The sequence below is a fragment of the Gymnogyps californianus genome, chromosome 6, assembly GCF_018139145.2.
Source record: "Gymnogyps californianus isolate 813 chromosome 6, ASM1813914v2, whole genome shotgun sequence".
NCBI lineage: Eukaryota > Metazoa > Chordata > Aves > Accipitriformes > Cathartidae > Gymnogyps > Gymnogyps californianus.
Window position 1 is genome coordinate 38854100 of NC_059476.1, and position 25615 is coordinate 38879714.

Consider the following 25615-nt stretch of genomic DNA (forward strand, 5'->3'; position numbering starts at 1 on the left):
TGTGCTTATTAATGCTATTTGAAGTATGTTAATGGCTTAATAAAAGCTCCTCATGAATTTTGTCTGGGCAATAATTTGAATTTGAGTGCTAGGTTAGCACGCTGTAATTGTATACAATTTTCTAAACAATAAGGCATTTAGAATTTAATGCCAACAAAATTTGTGGGTGTCAATGACCATGATTTAGTCTGTGTTCAGAGACAAATTTGACTCTTAAAGAACTCACGTGATGTTAAGCCTTAAACTATTCTCCTTCCTCCACAGAAGCTCAGCAGAAACTATATAATTATTTTGCTTTGACCCACTGTTTATGAAAGTTTTGTCTTTTTAACAGATACATATCTAAAACTGGAAGATGTGACCCGTAAGTTTAATAAGCCTTGCATAATGGATGTAAAAATAGGTCAGAAAAGTTATGATCCGTATGCTTCAGCTGAGAAGATACAGCAGCAGGTCAGCAAGTACCCGCTGATGGAAGAGATTGGCTTTTTGGTACTTGGCATGAGGGTAAGAACTTGTTTTGTTTTCCAATAAAGCTTATGCTCTGGCCTGTTGTCCCACACCAGATACAGCGGCTAGGTTTTCTAGCAAATGACAGTCCTCTTGAGTTTTACGTAAATAAAGCGTTATCTGAACATGTTGGTAGTACTGGTATCAACTGTTGTGTGAAATATGTTCCAAAACACTGCTCTTGTTCACAACAAGTGTTTAACTTGGCCATGTCCCTTCTGGGAATCTGTGTGCAACCTGAGTTCTGTATATGTATACAAGAAAGGGGTTGGGACAGACCATAGTTATTTAAAACTGAATGTAGTTACAACTAATTCTTCTCGCATAGCAGATACTTCAAATTATCGAAGTATTTTTTTGACTTTTAGGCTTATATCAGAGATTTACATACTGAACCAGTCTTTGTAATAATTTAATAATGAGCTGTATCCTCTCCAAATTTTTCATCTTGATTTTTTTTTTTTAAATAAAAATAGTTTTTAATAATTATTCTATTTAGGGAAGAGTAGGTTAGCTCTCAGAGGTGATGCATGTAGCTATAAATAGCTGCTTATGTTCTGCATTTAAAAAAGCTTTCCACCAGAAGAAAACTTCTTTGATGCTTACACACTCGAGGAACAATTGTCAGTTGAAGGTTAGTTTGAGATGGATAAGGCCCTGCAGATGTCCGTACTAACTCTATTACATTTCCTTATCTTAGGTGAGGAGAAAGATGAAGATTTAGTATTTGTATATTGGCTACTCTAAAACTTCAATGTAAAGAAAAGCCGTACAGAACACTTACGGATCAGTAACTTAAATGTGTTGATGTCAGTAATGAATTCCTGACGCAATGCGTTTAAAGAACTTTTTTCTGCTATGATTGGCACAGGCATCATTTTGTTTTTGACGTGAGATTTTTGTTTTCCTTCTTGCATACACAAAGCCAGGGCTTCTCAAGCTCTGCATCAACAAGCATAAATGGCTGAAGACTTTGATAAGCTTCCCCTTTGCTGTTAGATAGCAACAGCACACAGATTGCACCATTGTTTGAAATAATTCTAATATCTCTGTAATGTTTTGTACTTAATTGCCTAGGCTCTCAGCCTTAACTCTGTCTTGAGATAAGCTTTTACAGCTATAAATTATAGTGGTCATGAGTAGTAATTATGTAAGCCTATGAGAGAGAATGTGGGAGTCGAGTCAAAAACCAGTCAAACAGTTTAGATCGAGAAGGAAGGCTGGAGATTATAGCTTTGGATTTGGCTTATGTCGTTACATAACCTTTCTTATCTCATGTGTAAAACAATGTACTTCACATCCTTTGTTTCACGACAGTGCAAAAGGAATGAATGCTTGCTTCCACAGTATTTTTGCTTGTGACTATTGTTTCTAACATTGTCGTTTATTGGTATCTTTATCCTGTTGCAGAAATTCTTTTGATTCCCTAATTCAAACTGTATGTATTATGATGGTTCCCCCAAGCACTGCAGTTTCCCATCTGGTGTTTAACTAGATGAGATTTGTTTTGTGCCTTTGGTACCAAATTGCATGTTGGAATTGATTTTCCAAAAAGAATTCAAAAGGTTCCTCCTCCCCTCACGCAACACTTAGCAAAGTCTAAATTCACAAGGCGTTTGCTCTGCTCAGCCTGCCGCCTCTTGATTATGGGGTGCTCTCTGCCTGTCTGCTTGCTTTATTTTTGCAAGATTCTGGCCATAATGTAAAACGCTCTCCTGTACGGGCATTTACTGCCTGTAACAGCTAACGTGCTGGATAAAGGTTGCTAGTGTTTGCTGGAGAAAACATGGCATAACACGATTCAGAAAGTAGAGGGTTTTAGTTTTAATCTCTCCATTCAATGTTTTTTTTTAACGTGGAGGTGGGCTTGCTTATTAAGTTTCTATTTTAGAAGAGCAAGAAAGTAGAGGGCCAGGAGAACCAGAAAGTGTAGTTATCTGGTTTTTTTAAAGCACACATCATATAAGCTGTCATGAAGAGATACAAATAAAAATGTGTTATAGGTGGGTTTTTTACCCCAAAATTTATTTATAGTGGGTTTTTACCCCAAAAGCCATTGATACAGCTTTTTTTTATGCACTGGTAAATAAGCAGTCATCTGTTTATATATAAAAGTATGTATGGTTTGGCCTTAAAAGAAGCAAGTCTCCTATCTGGCAGAGCTTTGATTTATGTACGTAGTTCTGGCATTTGGCATGTGCTAAACTATATTCATCTTAAGGCACTGAATAGACAGAATGAATGCATGGAAACGCATTTAGAAAATACAGTCATTTCAATAACACGGGTTAAAAACCCACTTTCACATTTAGTGGAGAGGTTCCTTTCTTTAACAGATGAGGACATAGAATTGTTATGAAAGTAGTGAGAGTTTAAATGTAAGTTGGAAAACTAAGGTATGGTTCCAATAGCAAAAATACAAGTTGCAATATGGTTTCAGTAGTAGACATATAAATATATAAGAAATATCTTCGCAGCGCATGCAGTATTGAAAACGGAGTATTTTGTAAGCTGTTGAATATAAGCAGAATGTGTGGGTTGTGATCTCATTTGGGATTTGCAATCCGTTCAGAATCCACCATTCCCGATTTCTGCAGGTTTTCTTTTTCTTCCAGAACATCTTGATTGCAATATCACGTAGTCCATAATATTTCTGAAACATGTTTGTAAAGCACGAACTGGTGATTACGTAACCTTACCAGTATAATCCATCATTTACTTTTATTGTTTGTGCCTATGAACTATTGCATGCAGTAATGCAGTTACCTGATCAAAGCTGTTTTTACAAGCGAATTTCCTAATCTACAGCACATGTTCCTGCAAGATATTTTAAAATTGACTGTAGCTGAGTCCGTTTTATGAGTTCTTTATGAAGCCTTTCTAGTATCGTGGTAATTTTCATAAGCTCTAGTGTGTTAATAACAAGATTTAGGAAGGGAGGAATAATAAAGCTATTAAATCCTGCGTCTAGTGTTCATATTCTTCCACAGTGAAAAATGACCAGAACTGGGTTTTTTACATTTATAAGTCTAATTCAAGCTTTGATGTTTAAGAAAACAGGAAGACAAAACAAAACAAAAACTAAAAAACCTCCCCCACAAAACTAAAAATAACAAACCACAGCAAACCAAAGAAACCAACCAAAAGCTCTGAAAAAAAACCTGCTCCAAACAAGCGAGCACCCCAGAAAGTCTGGAAATGGATGTCTGCAGCGGCTGACATGAGCAGTAAACCAAGGCTCTGGTTGGTTTCTTTGTGCTGGCTTTGTTACCTCTGTGCACCACCGCCTCCTCTGCTTTTCTCTCTTTCCACTTTCACTCCCCGGTTCTTGCACTTGAGTTGTTTCTCGGTCTGACGGTGCCGAATCCGTGCTGCGGAACTGAATGCAGCAATTCCTCGGAGTCTGGTATCTGCTAGTGGATCGAAGGGTATGTTTCAGAAGTACTTCATTTGTAGAGTTCAGGAGATTCATGTGTCATCCTCTTGGGCGAGTTCTAGCAGATGGGTACCCCGGCATTTTTTTCCAGCAGTTTTTCCTTACACGAAAGACTCGTCATGCATATGACAGCTGGGCCACTTGTGCCCTTAGGGCTGATAAGATTTCCTGTATGTTAGGAAAAAGCTGATGATGGTTGAGATGAGAGATGGCCTCTTTGTTCCCCCCCATTATATAAAAAGGAGGCATAAAAGAAATTTATTCTAATGAGGCGCTCCGTGGAAGTTCTGGGAGTCCAAAATTATGTATTAAGCTATTTTTAAAATGGTTCATGATTTAACTGCAGTGTCGTTTCTTTTATTTAGGAGATTATTAGTCTGCTTTTTCACTGAATTAGTTGCAACATAATTTCATTATACAACTTCTTTATGTAAGGACCTAACTAAAACTTTATATTGATTGTTAGAACAGTTGGTGGTATACTTAATCATATAAAGCGCTCTGTCAAATACCAGAAGAACAAAGAAGCAAAACAGATAGAATAATATATAAGTATAGTCTTAGAAATGGGGGAGCAGGGGTGCATCCTTCCCGTGCTGAATTTCCAAGCCAGCAGCAAGCAGGGATGTATGTACTTTCATCATTTGTGGTCTAGCAACAACAACATAAGTTTTGGTGGTTTGTTTTGTTTTGTTTTTTTTGAAAAGGGGGGGAGGAGGTGTTCTAAATGGATTTAGATAAATGGGCATGCTCTCAGCAGCAATAATAGTGTTATGGCATTACTATAAAGCAGTAGTATCAAATAAGAGAGTGTATTTTAAAAAATTTCTCCCTTTGTTATTTTTTTTGTCAAATCCTTCTTTTACTTTCTTTTGGAAAAAGAAAAAATTGTTAAAACTCAGCGTTTAAGTCTTCCACTGTGGCAGGATCAGCCCCTGAGGGATCACAGGCCTGCAGAGAAACCTGGGTTCTTCAGACATGAAGGAAACCTGTATACTTATATAGGGACAATCGTGAGGTCCAGGCAAAAGGAACCCAGTTGTGGGTGTGGGTCTCGGCCTGGCACTGGAGTTTCCCCCTGTGAAGGTGGTGGACTGATGCTGATGTTGGATGTCCTCGGGTTAGCTGGGGTGCTGCCTGCTTACCCCCCGCTTTCGCCTTGGCTCCGGTTTTGGCAGCAGGCTGGGTACTGACCTTCAGGTGCCAGTTACGAGCGCAGAGGTGCCTTGCTGTAAACAGAAAACTCTGTGTAATATTTAAACACTCGCTCGCTCTTACCTGCATGAGTGTAAAATAGGGGTGACTTAAGTATATTTACGGAAAAAATACGAGGGATGGACAGCTCAGCCCTTTGCCCTTTGAAGTCTGGATGTCTCGGCATCAGAGCGTGTATCTCTAATCTCCGTGTCCTTGCTTAGAAGAGCACGTCCCAGGCTGCCCTCGCGGGGCATGCGGGGGAGCCGGGACGGGCACTGGGATCTCCGCGGGAAACTGCTTCCCAGGCACCGGCTAGTGCGTGGGAATGTCAGCGGCGCGCGAGTCCGTATCGTGCGTACAATGGAGTTAGCCTTCGCTCTGCAGGTACCCCTCTGTAGTACTGTACGAGCCTGCTCAAAATATTTTTTTGTCCCAGTTTCAGTGATGTGGATGAGTTAATATTTTGTGCAGATGTGAAAGAGCTCTGCAGGTTATTTAATAGAGACTTTTATTTGTGCTAGCAGTATCTCCACCGAACAGGCTAGTCTTAGTATGTGTTTAAATTATACATTCTGGAAGTTAGGGAGTTGCCGCAGATAAGTATTTGAACAGTGTGTGTATTTTTTTCTGCCTCGCCATGGAAGTCGGTACTGAATTACTGTAAATAACATTACATAACATTTTTGGTTTTCCAACCCTGAGGTTTTCCTCAATCCAGTCTTCAGCTTAATGTCCTAAAGCTGCAGTTGCAAGGTTTCCAAAGTGTCTATCTCACTGCTGAGATCTTGTGAGGGTTGTGCTTTTTTAAAGACCACACTGGACCAGCTTTTTATTTTAGCTCAAGGTTTCCCTCAGTTCAAGAACGTCATGTGAACTAACCATAATTGAAAAAAGGGTGCAAAAATATGTGTGCGTATGCAAGCAGCAATAACTTAACACCTCGTGGGGAAGCAAAAGCCAAGTGCAGGCTGGGAAAGTCCAAAGATAATTTCCGTTGACAGTTAATCATCTGGATTTTTTGACGTGCTGCCCATACAGAGTCCCTATTACTACTCATGAAAAAACTGAACCTGTTAGCATGCTGGATTCCAGTTCTGTTTATGCAGAAACCGCACCAAGTGGGAGCTGCTTGTAGGCACAAGGAGGAGCCTCCACATTGTCAGCCAAAACAGCTCTGATCTTATGTAGTAAGAATGTATAGAAATCACTGATGAAGCAGGAGTTTTCATGAAGGCAATGTTTTGCAGATCATGTAAGGAGTTTTCGTTGTCTTGCACTATACAGTGAAAGTCCTTGTGAATACAGAGCAAACACGTCATGAGCTGCGGCAGGTGGGCAAGAAATGAGATTTTCCTGTCTAATAATTTCTTGGCTGTTGTTCCGGTTACAGATTTGACTTACTTGACTTGTCATCGTTTTGACAGAAATGGGCTAGTACAGACAGGTGCAACAACAAAGATACAGAAAAAGGTTGGTTCAAAGGCAAATAGCCTTTTGAGAAGGGTGAGTAGTAGATTAGTAGCAGTGACGGCATGAACAAAAGCACGGTGAAGCAAGAGGTCTATAAACTAGGAAGTTGATTTTAGTCGTCTGCTGCTACTACAGCACAGCCATCCCTGTGTTTTGGCGGGGTTGGTGAGGGTGAAGCAAGAACTGGTGAAAGATTATTTCTGTTTGAACTTGGTTTTCTGTTCCTCTGCTTTCAGTATGGGGCTTAGTCTATTTGGATTTGGTTGAGGTTTTCCCGGAATGTTTCAAATAGTCACTTCCTTGCAGTTGAGAAAAGGCTTGAAGCAATATTAGGAGACAGCTCTTTGGCTAACGTGGAGAATACTTTCATGATTACCTGTATATGTTGTCTTTCAACGCTACTGTCTGCAGCCAAGCCCATTGGTAACCAAGGGTGTTCTGTGTCTTTGCTTGTTCACAAGATAGTTAAATATATACATTACGCTGTTGGTATGTGTGTGGGACTTGGTAGTTTGTCATCGACCATTTTGTATAGTTAAAAACGCACTGTTAATGCCAAACATGCACATCTGCCTGGGTATTTTTAAACTATATAGAAAGCCATTTGGGAGGAATGGTTCTGTGCAAATTATGAGAAGAGGCAGGGTGGCTTCACGGGAAACCCAGCTCAGAAGCACAGGGGGCTTCTGTGCTGCTCCAGCGTTTCTTTGGAAAACAAAATGAGCTTGCAGATCTTAATCAGCATGTTTGAGCAAGTGCCCATGTCACAAAAAACTGTTAGCTCCTATGGGGAAGAGATAAGGTTCTGGTAAACAAGATTATTCGTTCAGGAGTGTGCTGCAGTGCTGGTGTATGGAGGAAGCTGCCCCTAGATGGACTGAACAAGAACGTTTATTAAAATGAAGCCGTCAGACTCTTGATCCTCTTCCTAAGCAATATTTTATTATTATTATTATTGCTTTATTTAATTACCTTTGTCTTGTGGCTCTTTTTAAATATAAAGTTTTTGAAACTTTTTGTATGTTTTTGACAATAACTTTGATACCTGAAGTATTTACGTAAGTCATCTTTGGGTTCGTGCATTGTATGCCGTACCTCTTTTATGTGCTTTGGAAAAAAAAAAAGTAGTGAAAAATGATTGTTTTTGTGAAACCAAAATCGCGCTTGTCAGATGCTGTTCTAGAATAACTCACCCCTGCTATTGCTCTTCTGCAATTTGTAGATATCAGGGCCTCAGTTTCTATAACTATCATAACAGTGGAAATGGGAATCATACCAGCGGGAAGTGTCTCTGCTACCAAGTGAGTCTAAACATTCAGGCTTACAACTGTTATTTCTTTAGTATAACCAGAATTATTTACTGCCCCTTCAATTCATGGTTGATGACTTAAATCAATTTCCACACACATGATTTAAGTTTCTTGGGGACCCTGAATTTAATTACTCCTATCTTTTTGTCAAAATAAGAGCTATTTGAGACTTTTCTTCCCAGCTACTTTGCGAAGCAGGAGTTACGGACCTGTGTTTTCATACTGTGCTTGTGGTTTGGATGGGGGAGAGAGGCTTCGGGGTGGGGGAATTCTTTTTTTTTTTTTTTTTTTTTTGATCATTGCTCATGTACCACTCCTTTCTATGCACCGATGTTTCACTGTCCTGGACTTTCTCTGTGGGCTACAGCAAGAAAAAGACCCCAAAGGAGGGATCGGGGGCAGGCACCTCACCGGTGCGCCCTGACTTGCTTTCTGCGGGATCCTCTCTTTTTACTGCGGGTGAAGGGAGGGCAGAGCGCTGCAGTCGGGATGGGTGCCGCAGGGTTGGGTGGTCTGAACAAGTGCCAAGCACAAAGTTTCTGCCAGAGACGACTGCCTGCTTGGTAACACCATTATTTCTGCAAATAAGAATTGTCTACACTCTCATAAACAAATTATACTTGGGCCTGACTGGCTGGCACGATTCTACCATGGAAATTATTTCAGTTAGAGAGAAAATGTGTCTCTGTGTAAAACATTTTTGCATTAAGTTGTTAAGCTTGTACAATTCCTGATATGGACAAAACTGTACCCGTATGAGTTGCCTCCCTTTCAGGCGAGAGCTGATGTACCACTGTCGGTGCTGGAACCAAGCTTTCATTCAACTGCTGTCATTTATTTAGCATAACCTCATTTGTGCCGACAATTATAGTTTCAGACGGGTCTCGTGGAGCTGGGCCTTCCTGGTCACATCATAGTATTTCTTACTGTTTTGCTGCTGTGCTTAACATTTTTATAGTTTTAAGAACTGCAAAATAATTGCATTGAATTTTTGAGCTTGTTACGTCTTACTGATTTACTATACATAGTAACATGGGTAGGAGTACGACAGTTTCAAGTCTTCGCATTGATTTGCAAGCAGGTGCCATATCAAATGTTTTCCCGTCATGGATACGTTGCTTTTTGCCAGCGTAACGATGTCTTTCTAATGCAGGAAAGCTGTAGCTTAGACCCCAAGATGTGAAGGGGGAGGATTTTGCAGATCAGAGCACTAGAGGGCAGCGCTGACCGCTGCAAGCAACTTCAAACTCTGCGAGGGCTAAATGGTACCCAAGATTTTGTAGCCTGGCTGTAAGGTGTCTTTTAGCTCTGCAGAAATATTGGGTGTTTGAAATAAGTACAGAGTTACCTCCTTGTTTCTTGCAGGTTTACCATGTCTCTTCTGACAGCTATGAGACGCAAAACCAGCACTACGGAAGGAGCTTGACGAAGGAAACAGTAAAGGACGGTAAGGGAATTTGTGTGTCAGAATTTGGTGCTCTTGGGTATTTTTAATTTATTTACTTACTTACAGAACTGTATGGAAAAAGTAGCCTGTGTGTTCCCATGGTAAGAGTCCTTTTTTCTCCTCTTGCCAGATGGGTCTTTAGCTGTTTCCTGTTTCATTTGAACTGCCTGGTGATCCTAAATTAAGTTTGGAGTTGACTATAACAGCGGTGTAGACTGTAGGAATTTCCTCATTGCATGTCTTTTACTACTAATAAGGGGGTGATAGTGGTAGAATTTAGTTTCTTTGCAGCTTTGAAACTATAATGAAATAGAAAACTTTTAGAAGTATTACATGTTTTTATAATATGTATATTTTTATCTCTGGTTGTCTGCTGCGAATATATCCTGTCTTTTATATTAGAAAGCTACTATAAATGCATCTTTCAATTTCAGGGACCTTCTTGGTTGAAGTCAATCCCTATGTTGCTCTACATTAACAATAAACAAAAATGCTACCATCTGTCCTGCTTTCAGCTGGGACAGAGTTAACTCTCTTCTTAGTAGCTGGTACAGTGCTGTGTTTTGGATTTAGTGTGAGAATACTGTTGATAACACGCTGTTTTAGTTGTTGCTAAGTAGCGCTTATCTTAAGCCAAGGACTTTTCAGTCTGCCGTGCTCTGCCAGCAAGGAGGTGTGCAAGAAGCTGGGAGGGAGCAGAGCCGGGGCAGCTGACCTGAACTAGCCAAAGGGGTATTCCATACCATGGAACATCATGCCCAGTATAGAAACAGGGGGGAGTTGGGCAGGAGGCGCGGATCGCGGCTCTGGCATCGGTCAGCGGGTGGTGAGCAGTTGCATTCTGCATCACTGGGCTTTTTTCCTCCTTCCACACCCCCCCCCCCTTTTTTTTTTTGTTATATTCCTTTTCATTACTATTATTATATTTCATTATTACTATTGTTAGTATTATATTTTACTTTAGTTATTAAACTGTTCTTATCTCAACCCACGAGTTCTGCCTTCTTTCCCGATTCTCCTCCCCATCCCACCAGGAGGGGGGGGGGGACGGGGGACGGGGAGCGGCTGTGTGGTGCTTGGCTGCTGACTGGGGTTAAACCACGACACCATCATACAGCTGTTTGGTGATAACTGTTTCAAAGTAGTTATTAGTTGACATCTGTTCATCTGTCCCCCACCGAGGGACAGAAGGACGCACGCACGAGCACACCTCCTTCCAGAGCTGGCACTAACTTGTCAGCTCTGTCACTCATGATAAAGAGCTGCTCACACTTGTTTATTCCTGGAGAATTTAAGGGGTCCCTACCCAAAAGTGTCCAGATGCTTGCTAAAATGACCGGGGGAGCAGGAACCATGTTCGACTACTGTTTGATTGATAACGTTGATTAGTTAGTTTTATTTACAATACAAGCCTAATGTGTAGCATTACACAGCAGGCCTTACGCAAGTGAGGTGACTGAAGGTGTCCCAGTTTCTCGGTTCACTTCTGATTTAGTTAATAATTGCCTGAAAGGAAACTATGTGAATGTTGTCTGTTTCTTCAAATCAAGAACTATTCTCATCCCAAAAGAAATGAAAAATGTTTTCTTTTCAGAGGTGAAAATAATCCCAAAACGTGTCTGTTTCTTGCAGGCATCTCAAAGTTTTTCCACAACGGGTACTGCTTGAGAAAAGACGCGATAGCTGCCAGCATTCAGAAGATTGAAAAAATTTTGGAGTGGTTTGAGGGCCAGAAGCAGCTCAACTTTTATGCAAGCTCATTACTGTTTGTTTATGAAGGTTCATGTCAGGCAACAACTGTGCGGTTGAGTGATGTCACCTTGGCAGAGAAGAGAGGAGTGCCCAAAGGACTATTATCAGGTGGAGACATACTGGAATATAATAATAATATTCATGTAATAAATTCTACAGAGAATGGAAAAATTGAGGCCTCTGTAAGTAAAGGCTTGTCCAAATTTTACGCACTTCACAAAAAGGCATACTCAAAGAGGCACCACAGCCAACTCTCACTAAAAGTTGAAAACTTGGAGCAAGACAACGTGTGGAAAAGCAGCACGTGCATTACACAAGAGCATCTGAACGGAAACGTTATACCCCAACTGGAAAAAGTTTTCTGTCACATGCCAGCAGAGATCAAGGAAAGCGCAAACGTCGAAGTCCGAATGATAGATTTTGCTCATGTGTTTCCTAGCAACACAAAGGATGAGGGCTACATTTATGGTCTGAAGAATTTAATCACAGTACTTCAAAATATTTTGGATAACTAAATTCTTTGCTATGTTTTTTACTGGGGGCCAATGATAAAGAAGAGCAACAACATGAAGAATGTCTGCACTTGTAACGCTGTATAACTGGGTTTGTATTGTTCTATATTTTATTTGTCTTTGTACTTTTGGTAGAAGGGTTTAACTTTTTATAATCTCACTCAGGAAAATAATTGATAGTTAATTAGGGAGTGTGAAGGGATGAAGATACTTGAGATTAAGCAGGATAGGTAAATTAGTAGAATGAAATGTATATGGTTGGCTTCAATCCAAGGAGTACAGTTGTACAATAAGCAAGGGTTATGGTAGTTCCCATAACGACATCAGCGTAGATAACACTTGCCCACCTAGCCTTGACACTGAGCCGTATCTCCATTAACAGGTTTTTAGAAAATGGACTGAAAACTGTAACGTGCAGGATTGATGTCCTCAGTACTGCCCTCTTGTGTTTACTGTATTGAAATAACTGGAGTTAACCCTACTTGGAGAGAAATCCCGTTTCGAGTCAGTAGTCTAACCTGGAAGCCAGCGTATCAAAAAGTGCTTTTCAATGTCACGGGACGATATTGCTGTTCTTTCAGCCCTGGTGTGGGCGCTTCCCCTCTCGGTGGTTATCCGTAGCTGATGGTTCAGCACAGATAAGCTACAACGTAATTTGTGTTGAGGTGCTAAGAAAATGCTGGAGTAAGATATCATGGCTTAAACTGCACAACTACTAGAGAAACTGTTTGTTCCTAAGAAAGAGTAAAAGAATGCAAACGCGAGATGTTCCAGGAACTAATTTGGTTTAGGAGATTAAGTCAATCCCTTAATGGAGTGTCTGATGTTGTGACTAAGGGAAATGCCTCACTCCTTTGTTCTGATGGCCCTTCTCCAAAAACATTGCTTCTAAAAGCAAACTAATTGAATGGGGAAACAAAGTGTTTTGAGTAAGCATACAGAGATTTCCTCTAGCCATTTGCCGCTTGTATTTTTGCAACAAGCGTTTCACATTTCCACTGTTGGGGAGCACCGACTGGAAACGCCGAGCAATACAGGTGAAGGACCCTTTACTGCGAAGATCTAGTTCAGCCCTGGAGCAACCAGGCGTACCTCGTTTGTTGCAGTGGAGTTGTGGCTCTCCTACCCTGGGCTAAAGCTGGCGCCTTTTTTTTTTTTTTTTTTAAATGACACACAGGCAAGCTGTGTAATTCGAAAGTTGTCCCACTTCCTTCTTTTTCACAGGAAAAATTCAAGCTTTCATATGGAGTATTTGAGATCAGGATGATGTATCCAAAGCATTTTTGGTGTGTCTCTTCTGTATGCTGTGTACGTGGCCGTCCTACCATGTATATATAGTCAGCTATACGAAAAGTCGGGACGGAGGAGTCTTGCCATCCATAGAGCAAGATTTTAATGCTTTAAGCAAGCCCCAGAAGTGAAACTTTTTAGAACGGATTTGGTCATTGGAAACAAACATCTTCTACATGTGAACTTAATGTGACACTGTGGCCTTGCTGCTCTCTCTGTATGATGTTCTGCACTGTGCACTCATTTGTGTACATGTCTTTGCAAGTCCTTGATTTGACATCTGTTTTCTATATCAGAAAGAGAGAAATACTTTTTCAAGCAAATACGCTGTTTTAACTAAAGCTGAAATTTTAGCTCTATTTGAGAACCGGGGTTAATTGGAAGAAACAGGGTATTATTATGTGTAGAACTACATTGTTTAAACTTTACAGCTAATATTGGCCAATACATTCAAGAATGAAACCAACCTGTTTGTAACATCATGTTTTTCAAGCATGGGAAAAGATGCTTGCAGGAGGGGCAGTATCATTTTGTTGAAAATTTTATGCAAATAACGATGAAGGCTGAGGGGAAAATATTGGGAAGATAAAGTATTTTTTTTCTACCTGGTATTTCCATTGCACCACATAGTTAATATATTCCCAACTCTCTGTGACCTAATTTAAGCCATATTCCAGAAAGAGTTTGTGGTTTTGTTTGCTTTGATGCTGGTTTCTCTGTTATTTTGTTTTTCTGTCCCGTAAATAGTCAACACTAGAGTAGTCCAGGCTGGTAGTGGCCTTGTATGATAAATTCACGATGTTTTATAGAAAATATGGGGGAAAACATTTATACATCTGAATTTTTGTCCTCTGTAATTCATCTCTTCTGGATTTTAATCCATTTTGTGCCGGAGAAATCAGACATCTGCCTCAAAGAAGTCAGTTATTGCAAGAATGATCTGTATGCTCTTAGTATAAGCGCACTCTCCTGTCTCTGCTTTAAGATATACGTCTTCAGTGTTTGAATGCTCTTTAAGTATTGATTGTTGTGTTGACTATGGCAGTGTTTGTAATGCACCTGGAATATTGTTAAACTGTCAGAATATTTTGAATAAAAAAAAAATAAAATAATTTTATCATGGTTTTTTACCGGTAGTTATTAAGGATGTATTTCTGTTAATTTAAAATGTAGTTTGAGAGATAACAGTATTTTTAATTGGAAGTTGTGTAAATAAAGCTTGCCGTAGAGGTGTTTTGGCATAGTACCAGCTGTGAATTGAAGCCTGCAAAGGCGTTATATTCACATCGTTCTTGCACATTTTAGATTTAGTGTTTCTAGTGTCTCGTACCTGATCAGACTGTTTTCAGTTATAGTTGGAGATGTATTCACAGAAATCATTAAACAGATTGCAGAATTAATTAGAAGTTGAAGAGGGAGACATTGGTCACTAAACGTATGCATTGCCATCGATCTCCCTCCCTCCCAGTGATCCCTCCCTCGTTCTCTGTACGAAGCATACAGGACAGGCGACACTTACGTGGAAATCTTTATGGAAACGGTAACAAAGCTTATAGGTATTTTTGTCCCATAAAACTGAAAGCAGGTCCCTTGCCCAGACTGGTGTGGTATATCTGAGTGCTGTTGTCATTGATGAAACCCATCTGTTTTGATTTTAAGCAATAAGAGTTTGATTTAGCAGAATCGATTATCAAAAGGGAAGATTCGTGGAAGCGTTGTCATTCAGGTACTCTCTGAGAATATACTTTTCTGAAGTCTTTCTACCTAGGTGATTGTGAGAATTGTGTATAGGCTTACCTAATGAGAGCTTGAATTGTATAAAGTTTTATAAAAAAGCATTTACACATATGGTATTTTTGGATATGGGTGGAATTTGTTGCATAAATTACATTGGAAATTATTATACCATTATGGAATGTTGAAAATATTTTAATCAAATCATTTTATGAACTAAACTGGAGACTTTACTTATACTTGTGATTCACATGAAACTTGTACTGTTTTCTGTTTTTTTCTGCTGTAATGCATAGTCAGACCGTTCTTGTCCAGAACCCTACAGTTCCATGGAGAACTTTTAAAGTACTCAGTAGATTAGGAAATCGCTAATTCCCTTTAGTTTGATGAACAGAGTGCATACGTTCTTGAAATACTTCAGTGCACATGATATTTTCAGTAACGTTAGTGTATTATACATCTAGAGGCCCAGTAAAACTTCCTCACTTGCAGAGAGCTCCTGCTGATCCGAGTCTGGATTACGACGCGGTAGGTAAAATGGGCCTTTTCACATGTCACAGCAGCAGTGGTGAAGGGAAGGCATCACCTGCACTGGCCATGTCAGGCGGGGGTGTTTAAGCCTGAACTTATTGTAATGGTTTTCTCACTTCATGATGTGAAGTACTCTCAAGTATAGGAAGACAGTGGAAGGATAGAGACTCGCATCTACATCTGCTGTGTAAAGTTATGATTAGTTGTTCATCTTCCCTCCTCATTTTTTATTTTTTTTTTTTTTTTTCCCCTCCAAGTAAGCTTTCTTCCTGAGTGCCTTCTTCGGCCCTTGCCACTGGTAACCCTCTTGTAGCATCATTGTGGAATGATTTAAAGTGAAATTTTTGTTTCCTAAAAAACTTATGCCTCATAACTGCTCATAAGTGCAGGAGTTCAAAAACACCATCAAAATGCCTCAAATACTGTGGGAAATGCCATTTTCCTTTTGCACTCTTTCCTGTGAAAGAGCAGGAGTGGAATGCTAGTGGAATGTTAGTGGAGAGCACGCTTCGATGGGAGACTGGATCGTAGGTTTTATGAAACTTCGTTATCTGTGTTTTGAAGAGGACGTTTGGGGGGCAAGGTGAGTCGACAGCCAAACTGCATGAAGTTTTCCTTTTCTTACTGCAATTAATACTGAGGTTTGGGTTTAAGAAGGTAGCATAGCAGGAAGCGGTGTAAAAGTTCATAAGGAGCCGTGAGTAGGACATCTGGTCAGTTCTGCAGTGCAGGTAGTCGCTGTGGGTAAGATCCAAAGGCTGCAAGTCTTCAGGTGTCTCGCAGGGAGAATATGCCGTGCATATTCATCGAGTTACAACAGACCGTTCTAGGTTGTTACCTGGGAAGTACGTTCCTCTCCATAGCCACAGGCCAAATACTGCCTGTTTTCCACGATCACGGCAATCTATAAACGGAAGCTGCAGAGAAGGCTGTCATCCAAAGGACAAATGTAACTGTTTGAGCAGTGTTTGAAAGGGGAAAAAAATGAGAAAAGCCTAAGGATTGTACAGCAGAGAACATACTTCAAGAAATATCTTTTACTGTAGTCTTGTTTAGTGGAGATGGGCCCTGTGTATTTGAAGTTTAATTTGATTGTTATATGACATTCAACAGCAAACAGTCAGAACAAAGCTACTTTAAAAACACCTTAGTTTGAATCGTGTACATTGGTTCAAATAGTTATTTTATTTAAAAAAAAGAAGTGACCTATGAAGTAACTTCCAAATAGTATGTGTTGCACCTGACTATAAATGAAACTAGAGTGCACAAAGGCACTTTAATACTCTGGGAACTGTACTGGAAGGTAAATGAAAGCATGTGAAATTGCACCTGATGTTGTGTTCTTAATTGTTTTTAAAATCTAAAATTCTACATTAATTATGCTTGACGGATGAATGTGTCTAGTCTGGTCTCAGTTTCTTTGATTCAAGTGTCTAAAGTCGTCACTCAATCTCTAATTTGTATGTGTTTGTAATTTCATTTGCTATTTTCTGCCATTATTGGACTGCAGGGGGTATTGTTAATATTACATGTGTTTATTTTATAGAACATTGTACTATGCTATCTACCAACTTTTGTAACTTAATTATAAGTGATATTTAGGGTAATTCTAATAGCTGTATATTTGGCAAATTATTAAAATTTTCTGCAAGTGACTTGCAAGTATAATTGGTTTCTTTAAATACAGGAAGATTGTTTAGAAAAAGTTTTGTTGAATATACGTGCACTGATTAATCCCTTTTTTCTTTCTCCTCTTTTCTGTGCGCTGTAGAATGGGTGCTTACCTTGGATTTACCAGTTTTGCTTTACCACCATATTTTTGTCATGGCATCCACTGCTATTGTTTGTTGGGAATACCTGCCTTGGTATACAAGAGTCATCTCTGTAAAATTAAAAAAAAAAACCAGCGCCACACACACAAAAAAAACCCCAAACAGAACTTGTTTTTTGAACAAAAGTCTGTGCGTTGCTGTGTTGCATGTGAATTGTTGGTCAGTGTTGTATTCGATCTCCATAGCAGTCCACCAGTCGTCTTCCTAAAATCTTATTCCCTGCTAGGAAGTGCTTCTCTGAATGGAAAGAAGATTGGAAAAGGTGAAGCCATCCCCTTAATTGAGACACAGGGAAAAAAAAGGGGGGGGGGGGATTTTTCATAAATTTGGGACAATTCAGGCCTTGATGAGCAACTAGGAAATGGCTATTTTACTCCAGAAGGATCGAACCTCAAGATTACCTTCAATGTTTGAAAGCTGTGAAAATCAGAGCTTAAGGGTGTTAAAGCTGACTTGATTTTTGTCCTTGTCCTTTCAGAAGAGGGTGAGTGGTTGGGCAGTAAAAGGAAGGCAGAGATGAAAATGTGGAAAAGCTACACTTTTCCTTTGTGCTCTGGGTTGTAAAGCAGGATCCTGTGAGTTGTCCTCAAAGAGGGCGTCATCAGAGGTGTGTATGAAAGAATTTACTGCCTATGTTAAGGTAGGCAATAGAGGGAGGTATGGCTTTGCAGATGCAAAAACTAAATTGAATTAATCAACCAATGGGCATCGTGGTTGTAATTATATTGGAACGGTTGATGCCAGTTAATATTAGTTTCCAGGTAAGGGATACTTGCGGACAATGCCTGCAGTTATTTTGGAATATAGAGCATAGCAGTCTTATTTCACACCATAATACCTTTGAGTAAATGAATTAAATTGTTTATGCAGGACATCTGTATCTAAAATTTCCGTAATCCTTTAAACTCATCCAGGAAAACACTTAACAGGTCCACGGGAGGCTGTGTATGTTGTTGATTACTAGCCCTTTTGCATCCCTGCTCAGGTCCCTAATTCTGAAAGCCTGGAGGAACAGCCTTCCAGTTTCATTGTAAATCTGTTTGGTTTTGGTGTTTTGAGGTTTTTGGGGTGGTTTTTGTTTGTTTGTTTGTTTTAAATGTGTTGTCTTGTATACCAAAAGTTTTCTAAATGTGTTCAGTAGTCTTAGTACTGTCCTGTGGGCCTGCGCAGCCTTCCTTCCCATGCTCCAGAACTGAAGAAATTATTAAAAACAGGGTGAGGCTACAACTGTGGCAAGAAGCATAGTTTTGTGAGGATCTAGTTTTTATTAGGTTTTAAATTTAAAAAATCTGAATGGTGGCTATGCATTGAAGAATCCTCTAAAGAAAACCCCATTTCCTTGTTTTAGAGCGAAGGAGGAACCATGCTCCTCTGTTGCCTGCTCAACTCGCTTGTCAGTGGGGTATCGCCCAGTTGGGGGTCACCCCGTCTCTCTGCTGTCTCCTTCCTTGTGCCGACCTGAGGGTTTGAACGGCTGCACAGCGAAACATGTCAGGGAGCTGACGTGGCTGAAAACTGACTCAGACAAAGAAAATTACATGTGGGGAGGAGCAAGAGGGGAGCTGGGGAACTGTACAGAGCCCCCCTCCCCACCCCCAGCAAGGAAATTCCATCCAGGATGGACATGGAGTTTAGGCTGTTTGGATACAGCCCTGTGTGAAGGCCAAACCTTCTACTCTCTTATCATAAAGACCTACTTGCAAGTCTTTGCTAGCACAGCTAGCGGGTTTATTTTTCCCCCACCTCTCTGTTGCATGAAGCGTGACTAATGGCTGACGGATGCTAAACGTTACAGTCCTGCTCTCGCCTCGCCCTGGGCAATCTGTTCCTGCACCCTCTCCAGCTCAGCCGAGGCTTTCTGCAGCGAGTGGGCTTCACTGGAAACCAATCTGACGCGTAAATTACTAATTCTCTGCTGCCCTGAATTCCTTGATTTGGCTCATTTTGGGGAAGACAAGTGCCTCTTCTGGGCACAGCGGCAGCAGTGAAAGATTGCGGCTGTAGAAGGGGAATGGGATTGCTAGAGAGCCATTAGGGAGGCTTACCTTTAATATCAGACATTTCTCTTCATCTCCTGTTGCTGCTCTGCTATCTTTGCTTGTACTTTTCGTCCTTCTTGCTGTCCCCAAACGTAGACTTCCACTAAATGTAATTTATTTTAGTTTGTGGATTAGGTCACCACAAGATTTGAGGATAAATGTAATCTAGAATACAAACTGTAAAATATCTGCAGTCAATACATGTTTTCCTCTGGTCGTCTCTACGCTTACTTTGACCCTCAGCAGAGCAAGTAAATCTACCTATGTATTGAGCAGCGCATCTGAAGGGCAGCCTATAGCCTGCTGCACGGTATGCCCCCACTGCTGGCAGTAAAGAATCGGTGTCAGCACACGCTTTCGTTGATGAAGCGTAAGGAGAAATTGAGTGCAGCCCATTTTCCCACAGCTATATAAGCTTTGCAATGTGGCTAGCAATAAAAACTTGATTTTGTTAGCAAATTCAGTGGATATAAATTGGGCAAGCAGATGGGAAGCTATCAAATAGATACTGTGCCAAAGTACCAATTTTGCAAAATTGCTTTTTGAAAGAAAAGCCAGAAACAAACCAGGAACAGCTACGAAGAAAATATGGACTTCTTGGACTTTGGTCAACACAAAGCATTTGTTCTCAAATACCGTGAGTCTGCAACTAGAGTAGCATCTCCTCTAGGATGTATTGGCATCCTTTTCACACATAAAAAGCCATCCCTATGGCCTCGGGCTTCTCTAATACCTGTTCATGTGAGTTTGTGGGTAGGAGAGGTAATTCCTGAAAAACATCATGTTCAGTAGCCATCAAAAACCATTGGGAATTTGTATTGGATCTCTATTTGATCCAAGCAGAAAACAGTGTTATGCTACTATGTAAGTCCATAAAAGCAATGCTCCTGTAACTTGAATACCCTGTGTGGTTTTCAAAATATTGGTGGAAAGCGGAGGTGGATGGACCCTCATGCAGAATCACACGGCCTTTTGTTAGGTCTTACCCTGTTTAAAGTCACTGTGGTTTCACTTAGCTGGGGATGATGCATCTTCCAGGACCCTGCTCAGGTCACCCCGGGCATGTCTCCTCTCCAGCTCCGGTGGTCAGAGCATCTTCCTCCTCCATTAAACTACAGTTGTTGCCACAGGCTTAAGTATTAATAATTATTACTGTGTTGTGCAACCTTCTTTGTAAAGAAAACTAATATTCTTGTGAATAGACAGCATGGCCTCAGCCTGCCTGCTTTCTTCTCTTTTAAATTTTTTTTTTTTTTTTACTAACTTGAGTATTAAAACCATAGTTTTAAAATGAACTAAGAGACATATCATAATTGCTCTTATCAGTTAAACTGGTTTTGTGGTCTGTATGAGGAAAATGGAAGCAATAAAATGGAAAAAGAGCAATCCAGGCATCAAAGCAACAGTTATGATCTGTCTGGGTCAACAGATGTATTTTTATGAGTTTGTAATTATCATTGCAAATCAGAAAAATGTACTGCATTAGAAAAAGACTTAAGAGCTGGGCAGTTTGCACAAGTGCTTCTCTTTCCTTTGTGCTGTTAAACAAATTAAACCAAAATCATGGGCCATGCACATCCTTTTAGTTAAATTACAGTTATCCTTAAAGCTAATCAAAATGCATGTAACTGGATTTTTTTCAGTCTAACTAAAGCCCAGCAGCTCACACAGGTTTGTGGGAGGTGCTTCTGATACAACCTGAAGGTTTTCAGCAGCCTAGATTGAGCTTCCTCTGAAATCTTGGATCTGACATAAATAATTTTAGTGCTAATGGCAGTTCCTAAGTTTGACCTAAGTTCAGCATTTGCTTACTCGTTGCTGAGAGTAATATAACTGCGAAGCCTTTATTTGTGTTAGACCTTTGTGCAGCCACTGAAGGAGAGGTACCCTCAGGGAATGTAAAATACACTCCTTTCCAGGGCTGGCAACGTTTTGTTCAGTGGCCTTTTTCACATTAATTGTACAGAGGGAAACACAATTGTAAAAAAGAAAAAGAGTGAAAGAAGGCGGCAAGTCTCCAGTGCTGCGCTTCCCCTGCATCCCTCCTCACTCAGGGCTTTTACAGAATTCAGCCCACTGACTGGTAACCACACGTTGGCATTTAACCAGCTTGAATTGATTTTTTTTTTTTCTTCTTCCCCTGCCTGGCAGCTTTTTGGGTCCGTTTTCAATGTTGGTGCCCCAACATCTGGAGCAAGGAGGCTCCAGGTCTCTCTCCTGCCACAGTGGTGCCTCGGAGGGGCCGATAACCAGCCATGCTCTGTCACGGCTCATCTTTGACATCCACTTGCGGCAAGACTACAAGCAGTAGTGTTTTAACACTATTAAAACTCTGTCCAGAGAAGTAAAATGATGAATCGCTTGATCCGTAAAAGCCAGTGTGCTTCTCGGAATACAGCGAAGACACGGAAGTCCTGAGTACGCCCTTGCTTTATGCTTCTTTATTGACCCTTTTTCATTTTCAAAGCTTCCATCTCACCTGGTACTTGCCAATACAAAAGCAACTGCATTGCGTGTCGGAGCAGTCGGCAGGGCAGCCGGCGTGGGAAGCCTGAGAAGTGAATCAGAAGGTCTTTATAATGCAAAACTTTTTTGCCAGCAGGAAAGGAAGGTGCCACTTTTAGTCCTCAATTACGTTAGCTTTGTCTAAATGAAAGTAGCTCCCAGGGTACAGAAATCAAGACAGATTGGACAATCAATTAAAGAAAGGACAGAGGGAAAGAACCAGGCAGAAGAGGAGGAACGCATTTGCAGGGAACTGGGAGTTTTCCCTTAAAGAAAAGTGCATTGAAATAAAATAAGTTTAACAAAAATAAAGGTTTGTTGCTTGTGAAGCATACCAGCATAATGGGCTAGTAATAGAAATCATTGATTTATTCACACTAAAACAGAGCCTGGGAATTGCAGAAGGGCTCCCTTAACCTCATCTATGTTACCTTTAAATCTCAATGCTGGCTCTCCCCATGGGGGCCACTGTGCGTATTCCACGTGACTCTCGATAAAGTGGAAAATTGAGTTTTTGCCTTTAAGTGGCTCTATCATTTGGTACAGAAAACTCGAGCTCTTGCATTTTGCTTAACGTTACTGAACGAAGAATGCTTGAGAGCGTCCTGAATTCTGGTCCTGTTTTGGCACCGTGCCCCTCAGCTGGTCTGGTTCCAGAGTTTCTAATGACCCTCCTGAGACTCCTTCATTGCTTCAGGGTTGTTTTCTCTTTCCCTGCCTTTCCTTTAGCAGGAGCTAAACCCACCACCGACAGACCGTGTTTAATTCACTATTGGCACATTTTTTCCAAAACATGTAGCCATAATTCTGGCTTGTGCACCACCATCTATCTTAAACATAATAAATATCGCATGCAGCTTTCTTACACATTGAGAATGATTGGGGTTTTTTTGGCAGATAGCTTCTTTTGCATTTTCCCTGGCTGCAGATCCCCGTCGCAGTGGGGAGGCCCTGGAGCCTCCCAGGTCCCCTGGCACTTTCTGGCACTGCTGTGACCCCGTTCTTACTGAGGGTGTTAATACCTCACCAGCATGGGAAGATAAACCCTGGGATGCTTCTGGATGAACCTGTGAAATTCACGGCAGAGATGGTTACTCCCCATGGGGCTTTTAGCTTTTGACCTGCCATTATTTTAATTAAAAAATAGTTTTAAGGCATTGTTAATCATCAAAGGCTGGTCAGACTTGATTTTTGTTCCACACCGGGATTGTCTGTTGGTGATCATTGCTTTTTGTTACTTTTTTTACTCAGATGCAGACAGCGTGAGCCGGGCTCTGCAAACTTCAGGAGCCTTTGGAAAATGCTGTGTATTTGTGTTTCAGCTGTGTGGTATCTTTAGCTGCCAAGCGAGACATCCCAAAATCAATGTTCCAGTCACCTGGGGAGGGACTGACAACACTTGTCAGTCCTGTGCACGGCATTTGGGTTGAAGTGGAGATTTAGTTAAGTAAGGCTAAAATTTTGGAGTGTCAATTGTGAGAGTATTTTGTGGAGGACCAGAGCTGGAGATGCTCTGTGACTTGTGCCAGAGGCAGGTCACGGTGGGGGGCTGGGGGGGGGGGGGGGTGTGACTGCTGAAAACCCCCCTGAATTTCTCTCCTCTGTTTGGAGAGCTACAACTATTTTCTTTGGCGGTAGCAGCTGAGATACTGCTGACAATAAAGAGCTGCTCTGCCCCGATAAAATGCTGGAGACAGTGCATTAAACCTGACCAAGACAGGTTTACTACTGCATATCTCTTGGCTTTATAAATGTATATTAGAGAAACCATTCTATACATTAATGGGATTATTTCACGAGATGCAGAGACGTAATAGAGCTCTTATATCAGTGGAGTTGTGGTAAATAGTCTTAGGACTAATTATTAATTACCGATAATAAGCAGGAGCACTTTCCCAAGGGAAGCTGTTGCATATGCTTAGTGGAATGTGTTACTGACAAATATTGATGTGTTTTCTTAAAAAATGTGGTTTTAAAGACATCAGTCTGTGATTCCCTCAGCTGCGTGGTTGTAATAGATATGTATTTTTAAATGAAAATCTGCGAGGGTTATGCTACCTTGCAAAATAACAAAACTAAAAAAAGAGACTTTCTGGAATATAAAGGTATGTATACGGGAAATACCAGTTCCTCCAGGAGGAAAGGCTGCTGGCTTTGAATGAGAAAAGGATGGAAATAAAACCCCAAACTCCTCCGTGACGTGTCAGGCAATGAGGGGACAGTGGCGAGGAAGGGGGACATGGTTGGCAGCTGGGATGTGGGAGAGATCCCAGATTTTGCCTACGGTTGAGCCTTCATCCTCTCACCCCTCCAGTTAAAGCTCCTTAATCACAGTTTCCTCAACAAATGGGCCCTCGAAAGTAGGTTAGAGATGAGCTTATAACCAGCAGCACTGCCAGGGTCAAGAGAGAGAGGGTTTTGAGCAAGAGGACATCAGCTGCTCCCTGACATGGTTTCCCTTGCCCCCGAGGATGGTGGCAATGATCTTTGCCAGCAGCGGGCACAGCAGCCCGGCCGTGCAGAGGGACTTCAACCAGAAACCTCGCCAGAGTGCCTGAGGGCATCATGTTAACCTGCTGACTTATGGAAAAAGAAGTAAAAGCTGTTTTTTCAAAATCCCCCTCTTTAGTAATGTAATAGTCAGTGGAAGTTGAAATAACAGGACTGATTATTTTCTTTCTTTACAGCAGCCCAGGCTGGGTCACAGTCACTTTTGGAAGCAGCTTTGGAATAATTTTCCTTCTTGTTCTAGGACAGCTCATTTAGGGAGTTACTCTGGGTTTTAGCCTCTGGCAGATGGTTTGCATACTGTGTTTGGAACAGCATATTTCACAAAATAATCGCTTTTGTAGCTCTTTGCATGTTCTCAGTTGAAGATGCTTCCCTAAAGCTGGTGCATGTCTGTGTAGCAGCATGGATGTTAGGGGCTCCGGCATGCAGCTCTTGCCCGGCCATCTTGTATGGGGGATGCAATACGCTGTAGGTTTGCACAACCAAAGCCTTCTTGCTTGTGTGGAAAGCCCAAGTTTTGGCTACAAGAGAGCTCTTGAGAAAGGATGGAGGTTGGGAAGACAGAGTGAGGCTTGGGGGGGCTTTCTGCCTTTTTCCTCTTTACCGGAGACCCCATCTCCATCACCCCCAGTGGACAGGCTTGCAGGGAGCTTCCCACCCCTACCACCACTCAGAGAGAAGACGTTTTCCTCCCCAAGGCATCTACGAGTGATTAATCGTAGCAACAAGGTGCTGCCCAGGCAGAGGTAAGGTGGCCAGAGGAGCCCATCCTCATCTCCTCTGGGCTGGGCAGAGTCCGAGCTTTGAGCTAGTTCACCTACAGGTATATAGAGCTTAAAATGAAGCTGCTCAAGTTTTTTTAATCTCTTGAGATGGGTCCTGACTTTGGATACAACACTTCCCACTCCCACCACCAAGCAGGTGCCTAGAAGGTTTCTGTGGCTGGTCATCCCTAGCTCATGTCTGCTCACACAGGAACAAGGCTGCTGAAACACCTGACTGTGGAAGGAAAGTGGCTTGTATTTTAAGGAAATCCAGAAGGTTGTAAAAGGAAGAAAAATAGTAATGCAATTGCAGGCCTTCTGGCTGTTTCGCAGTACTTAGGATCATTAAGACAGGTGCAAAATAAAACAACTATTTGTGGAAAAAATGAGACTGTTGAAAGTCATTCTGATTTTCTTTCCTTCTCTGACCCTCTCTTATTTTCCCTCCCACCACTCCTTCCTGGTTGCTCTTGAAATAGCCACAGCACCTATCTTTTATTAAATGGAGGAGCGGCAAAGGCTCTCCAGCGCATCCTTCTGCGTCAGTGCCAGGACACATACAGCTCCCGATGAGAGGAGAGCCTGTTCCCACTCTTTGTGCACAAATGCACTGATGTCTGGGATTATTCTGGAAGCAGCTGAATAACCTATTAGGCAGTAAGTGCCTTCCCTGAGCATGCAGTGCCGGCTGCTCTCCCAGCTGGGATGGGGAGGCAGCTCCTTGGGTTGAGTGAATTGCATTAGGGTGATTCAGTTGATTTTGGCAGAAATATTG

The 25615-nt window shown here is 41.3% G+C and overlaps 2 protein-coding genes across 2 annotated transcripts in view; one reads left to right on the forward strand and one right to left on the reverse strand.

Moving 5' to 3' along the window:
* Positions 1 to 16844, forward strand: part of IPMK (inositol polyphosphate multikinase) — a 45572-nt gene extending 28728 nt beyond the window's left edge. Inside the window, exons 4-6 of the mRNA XM_050898828.1 lie at positions 335 to 507; positions 9289 to 9370; positions 11003 to 16844. Of these exons, the coding sequence (XP_050754785.1) occupies positions 335 to 507; positions 9289 to 9370; positions 11003 to 11637 (890 nt within the window). The 3' untranslated portion in view covers positions 11638 to 16844. The remainder of the gene's footprint in view (positions 1 to 334; positions 508 to 9288; positions 9371 to 11002) is intronic.
* Positions 1 to 25615, reverse strand: part of UBE2D1 (ubiquitin conjugating enzyme E2 D1) — a 197364-nt gene that overhangs the window by 72180 nt on the left and 99569 nt on the right. The gene's annotated exons all lie outside the window — the stretch shown is intronic.